The following is a 12,664-nucleotide window of genomic DNA, read 5'->3' on the forward strand; positions in this document are numbered from 1 at the left end:
ATTCTAAGTTCTTTAAACTAAAATAATCCTAACTTGTATTCAGTGAAATATTTGTTATGCGTGTTAGCTTCATGAGTATCACTCTAGGTTTTAAATAAAATTTTTAAAATTAAAAAAAGTTTAGTTAATCTCAAATAATTGCAGATTAACCTGCACAGATCCTAATGACTCCAAAATTAAGTCCTATGAAGACACAGTTGTTTTCTCTAATTGAATGTGAAGGTGAAGAAACACTTTTTTTAATGTCTTTGGGGGGAAAAGTATTGTGTCTTTTCATTAATATCAGAAGATACAGCAGAAGTTCTTATTTCATCACTGATCCTAAATATTTTAGGTGTCATATTTGATAAAACAGACATATCCAGACACTCCAAACATCACAAATGCCATCTGGTGAGACGTCACATATTACTGTATACTTCAGCTATTTTCTACTATCTTTTGTTTCGTATTTGTGTTCAGAAGTATAAGGTTTAAAACAACAGAAACCCTGGGAAAATTGACTGCAAATGTTTTTGGTTTGCTTTGCTATCCATTTTTGTCTATATGAATCTCCACAATCAGTAGTGCACAAGGTAAACACCTGTCACTGAGTTAAATAAATGACTCCCTCTAAAACCTGTGGCTGTTTACATGTCCAAATAAGTCTGGTAACAGTCTGTTCTAGTGCTTGTAACCTACATAATTCTGTGAGTCTGGATGTGTGTTTCCTGAGACACTGAGTTTTGGAGTTTAATTGGTAAGTTTATTGCAATGTGGATTAAAAAAAATTCAAAGTTCCCCCCTCTCCATTTTCTAATTTTTTCCTGTTGAAAATTTTCTCAGCAGGAGCCTTGCAGCAATGGATTTCCAAGGAGTAATTGTGGTTAGGCATAAATTATTTTTCATCACTCTCTTGAAGAAACAGCATCAAAAGCACTAACTATCAGAAAACACTTCCTGAAGCAAAGCTTTTTACTTAGCTAACAAAATGGCGGTGCTGAGGGCTGAGGTTTTTGTTAATTTTGTTTCAGTGAGTGTTTTGTTTGGAGTTTTTTAGAGAGAGACGGGGACTTTGAACACAATATTTTGTTTTCAATAGTGGTTAGTATATCTGTTTAGGTAAGAGCGTGGGAGAAACAGAGGTGCCATTATTATGTTATTCTTACTTACATCCTTCATAAAAAGAATGAATCTAGAAATATTGTGGGTTTTATTTTATTATTTATGTGAGCCAAATTCATGGATGTATCCCAAAAACTGATCTCTGACAAAAAGCTAAGAAGTTTGATTCAGTTTGAGAAAACACACTTCCATATATCTTGAATCCAGTACTTGATAATTTCATATGATGATTCATAGCTGATTTATTAAGCAAAACTAATAGTTTTCACCACTTCTCTTCATGCCATTCACGAATTTGTATATATCACTGTCAAACCTCTCAGTTCTCTTCTCTGGGCTGAAGAATCCTACCTTATTTATTCTATAATTTTGATCACCCTAATAAGTATATTTTCTAGTATTTATATTCTTATCTATATAGAGCAGAAAGGTCAGAACTGTAAAAAATATGTAAAAAAAATGATGCACCTGCATCTTTATTTAAGCAGAAAAATTTATTCTGTTTGACAACCCTTACTTAATACTAAGCCTTCATTCTGTTTTGTTGTTTTCTTTTTTGAGTGACACTGAACAGTAAAATTCTGGAATCTCATCACTGTGTAAGGAAAGAGAAAATGCATTTTTTCTAAGTGTTGCTAAATTTATTTTATCTGCAGTCACTCAGTACAGAAAAAAATATTCTGTACCTCTCAGATGTGGCCCCAGTCCATGACAAGCCAAACTCTCACCATTAATTCTTTCTGAATACTCATTCTGATTAGCTGAATTTTATTTGGAACAGAAAAATGATATTTAACTTTTATATTAATATGTAATATTTGTGGCCAATACATTATAGCACCTTATAAAAGTTATAATACAAAACCCTTGTTCTCAAGCCAGCACTTTTGCATCATATCCCCTCTATTAATTCTACGCCCTCCTAAATGAACATGTCACAGTAGATGTATCATTAATTAGCCATCATCATTTCACTGATGATGCATAAACACAATCAGAATATTCATCAGGGGATCCAAACTGATTTGAAACAGTCTTAATTTACCAGGGTTGGGCAAAAGATGATTCCTTCTTTCTTGCATATATAAAGCACTATACTTCAGAGAGACCTGGGCATTTGTGCGTTTTCCTTGCATCTCTACATAAGGCATAAATTAGAATCAGTAGAAATGTACAGCTTGTTATTGTAGGCTTGTACATATCATGTGGTTGGTCCTTTATCACACAGAGCAGCTTTTCGATCCTCTCTGGAACTCAGGATAATTTTTTTTTTTTCTCAGCATAGCACCTGAATATTCTAAATTCAAGGCATATTTCGTGTTCTATCACCTATAAGGACCCTTTTAATATTCAAACTTGAAGTTATGTGTGAGTGAGTCTACCATAATTTCATGCTTCTAAAAATAAGGGTGGCAACATGATGCCTGCCAGATGCTCAGAGGTCAGACTGAAAAAAAATATGACATCACCTGTTGTTCCAGGGCTCTCTTCTACTTCAGTGCAAGGTGGAGAAAAGCTAAGTAGGTGCCAAGTTGATTCCAGGTACTGTCAGCAAGAAGAGATGAAGATTAAAAACAATGCTCTGACTTTTGTTCTAGCCACTTATGTGAGATAGGAAAATCAAGAAAAGCTGAAGCAGGTTTAATAATTATTCAGTTTTCTAACTGTGGTCACATACACTGTCTTACTAAGTGGTAGACACCAATTTATGTATTTTGTTCTCTCTTGGTAACCCTTAGATAAATACAGGATCTCCTGCTGCAGGTCTTTTTTGCCCAATATTCTGTCTCTCTGACACGGAATAGTGACAAAGAATTTTCTGGAATCTTAAAATCTACTTCAAAAGCAAGAGGTGTACGTACATATATGTACAAACATGCACTTATCCAAGTTGTCCATCTGTAACTTTTTTTATCCTTCTTCCACTTTTGCTTGTGAATTTTTCAGCCTCTTCTGTTTTGATAAGGCCTAAATAATGAACCATTAGCATTTGCAGCAGTCTGTGGATCTTTTCAGACTAATATCTTATTCCTATTTCTTCACATCTACTTGTCTTATCAAATATATATTCAACTAACTTTGAAGAGATTACTAACACCATAACTTTGCCACAGTTACAGTCAGCTTCATTTTCTGGAATCATGTAACACAATTACTATGTAAGGAGAAAGAGTCAGGAAGATGATTTACCCCAACTAGACTTACTACAAGTTATAAAACCTGCAAGTACCTTTGGAAGAAGTAAAAGCATACACTTTTGTGGGGGAATGATAGAATCCAGTATTCCTGTTCAGGGAATTCTGTAGATTCTTGAAATTGTTGAGAGGTAGGTAGTAAAAAGACACAGAATTTTTTTTCCTTTTGTTCTAGTCTTCCCTTCCTTTTCTGATTCCCCACAGGACTGGGAAAAACTGGTGATTCATTGTTATTTTAGCTATTCTTTTCATGACACTACAGTTTGTTGAGTGTAATTTTACCAAAGGAGTAGTAAACATGGTATAAACCTGCTTTTATACTACTTTGGCTACTTGTTCCTTCTGTATTATCCTTGAAAGCACAGTTGAAAAGTGCTGGGGTTTTTTAAATTCTTTATTATAATGTGAAGATGAGAAAGTTGGTTGCTATCCTGAAAATAGAATAGAAATATGAAAACTATATCTTGCCTATTTTGTTTTTCCAAAACTGTCTTCTCCTACAGTGAATGCTGTAGAATTCTGCTAAAATTTGTTTTAGTAAGCTTACAAAGAAGGAATACTAAGGTATAAATATTTTTTAACCATTACCTAAATCTTTAGAAGCACCACCTTAAATAAAATCACATGCCTTATAATTAGAAGGAATCTTTTCTTATCAATTACAGTACCATACCATATATACCTACAAATTATGCATTAATATCTCCCTATTTTCGAATCCTTAAATCGGTTTGAAAATCCTAAAGGGATATATTTCTATCAATTCTGTACCAATTACATTATACCTATTTGCTGATCTTTGTTCCCTTTTTTCCCCAGAGGCTATTCCATGCAAGTACAGAATAGGTATTTTGCATTTTTTCCTCCCCAGTTTCTTGGTAAGTATATCTGTCTTTAAACGAGATGTACTTGTTTTAGAAGAAAGAGCTGTATGAACTGCCTGACTAGAATCCTACCATTTTACTAAGGAATACACTCATCTAACGCTACTGTTGCTTTCTTTTTTAGCAAAAGCTAGATGATTTTCATATTTATGAACTATTAAGCATCTTCTATACACTCCCCTCAGGAGGCTCAATAAAGACATGAAATTATTTCTGCCGAGGTCACATTTATTAATTTCAGTCTCTGCATAAGATTTACATTTTACTGCTACACAGGAGGGAGAAATGAAGACAGGGTTAAAGGGGAGCATAAATTGTTAGCTTTTGCTAGTTTATATCATCCTCTCATACCACTCTTAGTGGTTCAGGGAATTTATTTTATCTTCCTGTAATCACTTTCCTGGATGCAGTGGGTAAACAAGAAAATTCAGACAAAAGACAAAATAAACAAACGTAAGGTCATGCATTGCATACTACAACTAGTATAAAATAAACTTGAAAGATTGATTGAAGTTACTCATTAAAATACTGCTACTGCTGAAAGAGGTGGAGGGGTACCTCATTCAAGTGCAATGGGGGAGATCCAGGGTCAGGTGGTGAACTGAACTCTCTCCATAGGCATGTAGATTCAGAGCTCTGCTTGTGGAAGGAAGAATCTTCTTTGACGCATTCATTAGAGAAGATCAGGAAATGTTAACTTAAAGCACATTCAGAGAAAGAAATTTGCAACGTAAAGTTTATTTGAAAAGAGTTCTGGCCAGTTTGTATTCACAAAAATCAAAGCCTAATCTGTAACTGAGGTAAAAGGATACAAATGATGTTCACTGGGAAATTGTATGCAATGGTATGCAAGGTCTCTGTAGTAATTCTTTTGCATAACACAGAGGCAGGGGGTAAGAGGAGTTTTGACCTTCAATCCCTCTCCCCACAAACACATTTTTCACATATTACAATTGATGAAAATTCCAACTTAATGGCTGTTTTGGAACCTGCTCTTTTAAAACAAACAAGCAAACAAGCAAACAAAAAAAGACAAAAAAAGCTATGTGTGATCCAGACAGCTAAGGAATAAACTCTTTCTCCTTAGATGTTCCTTTTTGAGGAAAATTTGTTCTTGATCTACAGTTATGCTGAGATGGATAATTTGATTCACAGCTAGACAGAACTGGAGGCTTTTATTTCACTTTTTTTTTCTGAAATTCTGCATTAATTATGTTGTTTTTCTCAGTATAGATGCTCCACTGACGTTTTAGGATTTGCTAATAATTCTAAACTTCTTGGGAAAAATAACAGCCTTTCTGATAATAGGAAAATTGCCATTCCATAATGGAAATACCTGTACTTTTAGTAAAGACTTGTTATTCCACTTAATAAGAAGGTTTTGAACACATCTTAAAAATAAGCCCTTTTGAACAGTAATCAGAAACAACTGCTCAGGTTACAAGTACTCTATTTCTGCTATGAAAATAGCCATGTGCTGTCCTGAGTGATAATAGCCTCTATCGAATTTCACTCCGTAGGCAGGTAAAACCTCAGCTACCTCTGCAGCTGAATCTGTGGCCAGTTACTAAAGCAGTGTCATCTTTGCCATTCAAAATACCAGTTAAATATTGAAACTAGCATGTGATTTAATCTAGTAAAATTGGAATAGACTGTCCAAGAAAGTAAACTGGCAAATGGGCAACCAGTTGAACATGTTATATTTTAATTTGAAGAGACAAAAATGACAAGCAATTTATTTACATAAAACTGTACAAAAACAAATTAAATTATGTAAATATTTCATAAATAGAGGTGGACTAGCATTTAATACATTTTGCCATGTTTAGCATAGTTGCGTGCATAGTGACTCATAATAAACAATGATAAATTGTTCTCTGCTTCACTATCAACATCCAAGTTGCAGAACAATAGTCAATGATTAATATTACAAACAGATCGTACCACACTGAATGCAAGTGCTTTAAAATTTCGGAAAAAGTTGTCTGAAAGCATACCCCAGGTAGCTGGTGAATGTTGTCTTCTTCCTAGTGTTTATTCTCTTTCAGTCAGTAATAAAATTTAACTGATGGGCTTTCATTTCTATTGCTTTTCTCATCTGCTTCTTTTCTTAAGGAAACTGTATATTTATCACCAATGAAACAAGGAAAAATATTTTGTTGTTCAACTTCCTAACAAGTGTTTGGTGATGGCTGGATTTATGGCAAGACCTTTATCCATATTCATGATTTTTCTGCTTGACAACTTCTAGGGTAGCCTTTCAGCCAATCATTTCAATCCCATTTAAGTTCTTCCCCCACATAAAAATAATGTTTAACTTTTTTTCCTGAAACTCAGGCAGCAGGCCAGTCAGAAACCATATTCAATAAACATAGTGGGTCTGAGATCTGGAATAAGCCTTAGATTTTAGACCAAAGCTATTGAACTTTCTAATACATATAAAGTTATATATTAATGCATCAATCTATAAAGGTGCCCTAATGTAAATACATGCAAAGCTCATTTGATTTTCCCATGGAAGGAAAGAAAAAATATGATTTCTATACTATACAACTAAAATGTGATGAAGGCTAAAAGCAATTAAAAAATAATTAATTGTCCATTTTCCTGGCGACATGAACTGGTGACACCTTGCTAAATAACTATCATATAGACTGATCATATTTTTCCAGGCAGCAGAATTAAAAACAAATTAAAAGAACCCCAAACCCCACACAAATAGTAATAAAAAAATCCTCAAGACCTACTTAAACCACAGCCTTGTGTTAATAATGCTTAAGACTGGTCCATTAACTGAGTTTGGCAAAAGGCTTGTTTTTAAATATATTATTTATAATTTCTCAGAAAATAAACACAGGTAAATATACAGGTTCAAAAAAGTTGGGAATAGCCCCTTACCCCTCAGTGTCCAAACCCAACTACCACTTTACCATAATAATAGGTATAAAAGGCACAGTTGCATATTTTGCATTCACCCTAATTATTTTTTATAGCTTTATTTGTTTATTTTTTTATACAAAAGCACTCTATTTATGGAGTGGCACCAGATTTAACCTATTTCAAATAAAGAGGAAAAATACAAACACAAAATATATTTGTATGTCATGCCAGGTCAGAAGAGTAATCAGCATATTAATAGTGGCTAGTTCCACTAGAATTACTGTGAATACTTACAGTAGATAGAATTTTTAAAAAATTCTTTCACACGCACTTTAGATCTAAGGAGATGCACACAAGAAAATTATTTCATGACTGTCTTATGTGGTGCAAAAATTGGTGAGTGACTGCTGATCCATTTAATCTGAAGGTCTACTGTGACCTGTATTATTAGCCTTGTAGAAAAAGTGTCTAAGAATATATGGAACCCAGCTACCTAATTTATTTTCTTGTGTGTAATATTAAATAAAATCTTATTAAAGGAAATTCTGTTGAACATTTGTGTTATGCAATTGTGTATTCTGTTGAAACGTGCAAGAAAAATGTGTATACATTACATAAGCATTTTTAGAAGCATTTTTAAACAGGTACTTACAGATTATACAAAGCAGTAACTGCTATCGCAGTCTCATAACAAAGTACTAGCTTGCATCTCTCCATATTACTTAAATAATTAAACATAAAAATGTTCAATCATTATTAATCTTTGATTTTAATATTTTCTTTCTAAAATGTGTCCATTCATCATAACTGCTATACACAAACTGATGTTACTTGAAGAAAGTAAACTTGAGAGAGGAGAATGAAAAGGCCAGTAATGGCACACCCCACTATGTGGAGAAGTGAATTCAAAAGATAAATGTGATGAGTTGTTTTGATTTACCAACCTCTACCTTAGGCTGTTTATGGTTATTTCTATGCAATTCTTCAAAGCAAGAAACTACCCAAAGCTACATTAAGACTACAGTTACTAGAGAGCCATCTAGCCATGCCTTCATGCCAGGTTAAACAGCCAGGGATCTGAATGCTTTCCCCCTCCTTGAGCTGTCCTTGCTGTGTTGTTTGATTGTCACTTTTGTCTGAATGTCTGAGCTCAGTCCATGATTATTACTACATCATCAACTACAAAGCAATTGGTTGATGTTCTGCATGTTTTGTTGCTTTTATTGCACAAAAACCTGTTTCATTTCCTCTTCCTTTCAAAAAGCACTCACCATGAGAATTGCTACAGCTTTTGTATATCACAGTAGCTTGGACTCCTTTTGACTCATCTTGACCTCCTAGGTATCTTACCGCTGTTTATCAGACCTTTTTTACTTACGCTAAATGTTCTGAGTCTTGATATCATTTATTATTGCACTTCTCTTGGTTTTAATGCACTTGGTTTCAGGAAAGCTTTCAGTATCATCATTTTTGACATAATTGACGCAGTTGATAAGCTGCAATATGGATGACAGACTTAGCAACCACACCTTGCAATCTGAAAAGAGGCTTTTGTATCCAAGTTGTAATGTTCTTTTGTTACTGCATTATCCCACCGTCCACCTTTTTCCCTCCCATCAAGCATTCCCATTAACACAGCGTTCTCTTCTCCTATTATTTTTAAATTTTGATCTTAAAAATTCCCTGGAACTGGCATAGGCAGCATATCATATGCAGCATCTGCTGCAACATATCATGTCATTACAAAAAAAGCACATCAGTTCCTTTGGGCATTCAACTGTACCACATTGGAAAAAAAAATTGTCATCTGGGCTTGTGATCTGTGCTGCTGCGCAGAATGTAACTGAAGGTGTGCTATGAGTACATGTGGTTCTTTGTGAATACATTAATGTTCTAAGTCAAGCCCCAATACTTAGCAGTTCCCCTGATCCATTGTGTGATCTTTGGCCTTTTTGTTATTACAATCTTCCCAGCTAAATGTTAATCTTGCCCAAAATAATGAATTCAACAGTTTGTCATTGCTATCCTACAGTATAAGTGTTAGTAATTGTGTTTACATTGAAATAATCCTTACAGAGAACGAGGAGAGAAAGAGACACAGTTAGACACATTTGTTCAATGGATAAAACAGAACCAGAGTTCATGAATCACAGGAAAGTATGCCATGTTTTTGACTGCAGTCTCAGGCTGAAGGAATTTCTCTTGCTTCCAGCCTCAGATGAGAGGTGAGAATATTAAAGCTGTGGTCTTCACAAAGTGCCTATTAATGATTATTCCTTTATATTTATCCTATATCTTTATGGTTTCTGAAGGATTGTCCCTGGTGGGGATCAGCAATATTCAGATGGTATGTTTTGAATACATTTTCCCTGACCTGTTATCCTCAACAAGCCAGATGACAAACAAACAAAATGAGTGGCTTAATTCATGCTTCTGCAGAGGGGAAACAACAGTGTGTTGATTTCTTTTTAATCAAGCTTGCTACTATGGGAAGAATTTGCAACCATAGATCTAGGAAAATAAAAATCAGCGAGGGGGTAATTAGACATGCAAGTAACAACAATGTTTTCTACATTGTACAATATAGTCAGGCAGACAGTATAATTACATGCCTGCTATGGAGGCAGAAGTGGCAGGCAGATCTTTTGTCTCTTTGGTGGCCCCCTCTTTTTTTCCTCATTTTTTCTTAAAATTGTTGTGATTTTAAGACTTTTGCCCCATTTCTTTCTTATATTATGAAAGAACTTTGTTGCTGCTTTTTAGCCTACAGGTAAACTTCTCTTCTAGTTAGAGTATTGACAGGAGATGGCTTGTATTCCCCTGTCTGTGTAAGGGGGATATCCTCTGGATTGCCTTCTTCATTTTTGCTGAAACTAGCTGCGTTGAAGGTCTCATAGGATGAGGTCAACTTTTTGTTAAGGAGGTTTCTGTTGCGATCACCCATGAGGGAGGCTTCTCCATTGGCCAGCTTTTCCTGACTGCCCCGTTCATCGACAGGCATAAAAGTGGAGAGTTTTGGCTGGCTCTTCTGCTTTCTCTCCGGAGAAGTGCGGACTGGCATCCAGCAGGAGTCTGAGTGGCCATATTCATCACATTCTCGGGTGCACTTCCCTGTTAGGGCTACATCTGGTAGAGGCCGTGAATCTGAAAATAAAAGAGAGTTGTCTTTACAAATTAATATTAAAATTACTTCCATTGAAACTGAGAATCCTTAAATTCACAAAAGGTATTTTTAAAGGTCTTGGTAGGAAGATTGCAGTAAGTTCCTCAGTAATAATTTTTTCACACTACATGTGCCCAGAGGCAACAAGCAGATCTGTACAGTTATTCTCAACCTTAATAATTGAAAAAAAAAAAAAAAAGCTATTAATCCTCTTCCTGTGCTTGTAAATCAATTCCAGACACATTTGGCATTAGGTACTGAATTAATTTTGATGTCTGAAAGAGTAAAACAAGCACTTAATTCCATACTGCCAATTTTCTTGACATTAAAAATACCTTTCTTTGAATTTTTTTGTAGACAATACTCTGAATTTATGTGAAAGGATCCTGAGACCCTGTACCCTGCAAGTACTGACAAACATACTTAATGCCCTGCAAATGAGCAGATCTGTTATTGACAAAGGGACTGAATCTTCATATAATGTAAAGCTCTGCTTGTATTTCTGAGGATTGGGCACTTGTTTTTAGTCCACAATATGTTACATAAGTTGAAAAATCAGTAATTGTAGGAGCATACAAAACCCCTTCTATGGGTTATAAACTTTATCAGTCTTACAAATAAAGCTGTTCTGTGTGTATATATGTATGGTAGGGCACGGGATGAATCTGAGTGCTGCCTTAAGAGAGACACATTTTATGTGTGACTTGCCATGTTAGAAGGTGTCCTACTCCAGATCACTAAGCTTTCTGTACCTGTAAGAGCTTTCACTGAAAACCAGCAAAGTTCAGGGGCCTGCAGGATTGACTCCTACCTGTTAGCAATGCAAGTATATTTAATACTTGTATTTTCATACTTGCATACAACTGAATTTAAAAGCTACCTCAACTATTTTAAGGAATGGGTAAGATTCTGAAACCTTGCTTTTATTCAGTTATAGTGTACTTTATGGTCTAAAGGAATCACTGAAACAGCCTACAAAGTAACGACATGATATTCAAAAAAAGTTGACAAAGGACATAAATCAAAAAATAAAATTTTCGAGTGTGTTTGATATGACTTTATCATGATATGATTTATTCGATGAAATATTTAGGTTTGTTTTATAAAAAAAAATATCTTAGAAGGAAGCAAGGAACTTCAACATGGAAACATAATCATGTATTTCATATGGGCTGTGGCATCTTTCTACCTTCCCACTACAACACCAAAGTTCTTTTGAATAGTAATTTTTGCCAGTAATGCCATGTACCTTATAAAAAACACTGTCAAAGGCCTGCTCAGCCTTAATTTTATTACTTCTATTTTGCCTATTTCTTTTTAACTTTGTCTGGTAGATTACCTTCTCAAATAATGACAATTCCAATCGTGAGTTTTCTATAAACTGATAAAAAGAACACTGCTGATGAAAAAAAAAAACCCAGACCAACCAAATAAAAAACCCCACCCCACCAAAAATACTTTTCTCTTCCAGAATAAACCATTTTGATTTAAAATATTTACTAACAGGTGTTTGCAGAGAAAGCATATTTCATTTCAACATCTGTAAATTTAATCCTGATAGAATGGCAAAAGCTCTTGAAAGTCAGATTTATCTTCATCATGTCCTGATTTTTTCATACATTTAAACATTAATTTAATAAATAATTTGTTGCAGTACTGTAAAGTGTGTACACTATTTACTGCTGACAGGTGTCAACATTTTATAGAATTTACTGTACATATTCTGAAAACTGTATAAATTTTAATATTTCGATGAAATATCACTGAATTTAATGAGGAAACAGCCCTGGTGTCTATATAACTGAGTAACCCTGTATCTAAGATGTGTAAGGCTGGGAGGAGGGAACTGAGGGGTTTTTTTATTTTATTAATTTTCTTTCTCCAATTTATTTTTGACGCTTTTGCATTTAGACATAATTCCCACTTTTTTTTTTTCTTTTTTCCCCCCAGTGAAGGATGCAATACTGTGAAAACCTATCTGCCTATCAGTTTTCAGAAGACTGTGTTCTGCAGACATACACAGAAGATGGAGATGGTAACTGGAAAATCCTCTTTTTGTCAGCTAAATCAGCATTATTCTGACTCCCCTTAATGATAAGAAGCCTAATTAACTGTTCAGCTGCCCTGATGTGTTTTGATTTTTAAGCAGAATTTTTCATATTTTTACAACAGTAAATCCCCTTAAATCTCCATACACTACTCAAACCAGCACCTTATTTCCAAAAAGTGGCCATTAAACATTATGCTTGCTGCAAGTATTTTACTTACTACTCTGACATAATATTAGCAACGGCTGATCAAGGCAATTTGTCTGACCTTTATTTAAAACACAGGAATATATGTTTGCTGAAAAGAGTTTCTTTTGTTGTTGTTTGAGTTTGGGGTTTATTTAGATTGAAACAATTAGCATCTCATTATATCTGATGGTGTCTTTTTAG

At 34.5% G+C, this 12,664-nt stretch overlaps 1 protein-coding gene and 1 long non-coding RNA gene across 4 annotated transcripts in view; one reads left to right on the top strand and one right to left on the bottom strand.

Annotated features, from left to right (window-relative positions):
• The first annotated feature begins 669 nt into the window (after positions 1–669).
• Positions 670–12,533, top strand: LOC309573558. Its single transcript, XR_014226440.1, has 3 exons — positions 670–739; positions 4,119–4,177; positions 12,177–12,533. It is a non-coding gene; the product is annotated as an uncharacterized lncRNA (long non-coding RNA).
• Positions 9,828–12,664, bottom strand: part of PCDH7 (protocadherin 7) — a gene marked incomplete at both ends in the record, with an annotated part of 264,634 nt that continues 261,797 nt past the window's right edge. For all 3 annotated transcript variants that reach the window (XM_082282618.1, XM_082282617.1, XM_082282616.1), the window contains one exon: positions 9,828–10,207. In XM_082282618.1, the coding sequence (XP_082138744.1) occupies positions 9,828–10,207 (380 nt within the window). The remainder of the gene's footprint in view (positions 10,208–12,664) is intronic.

The sequence above is a fragment of the Coloeus monedula genome (assembly GCF_965178545.1).
Source record: "Coloeus monedula genome assembly, chromosome: 5".
Taxonomy (NCBI): domain Eukaryota; kingdom Metazoa; phylum Chordata; class Aves; order Passeriformes; family Corvidae; genus Coloeus; species Coloeus monedula.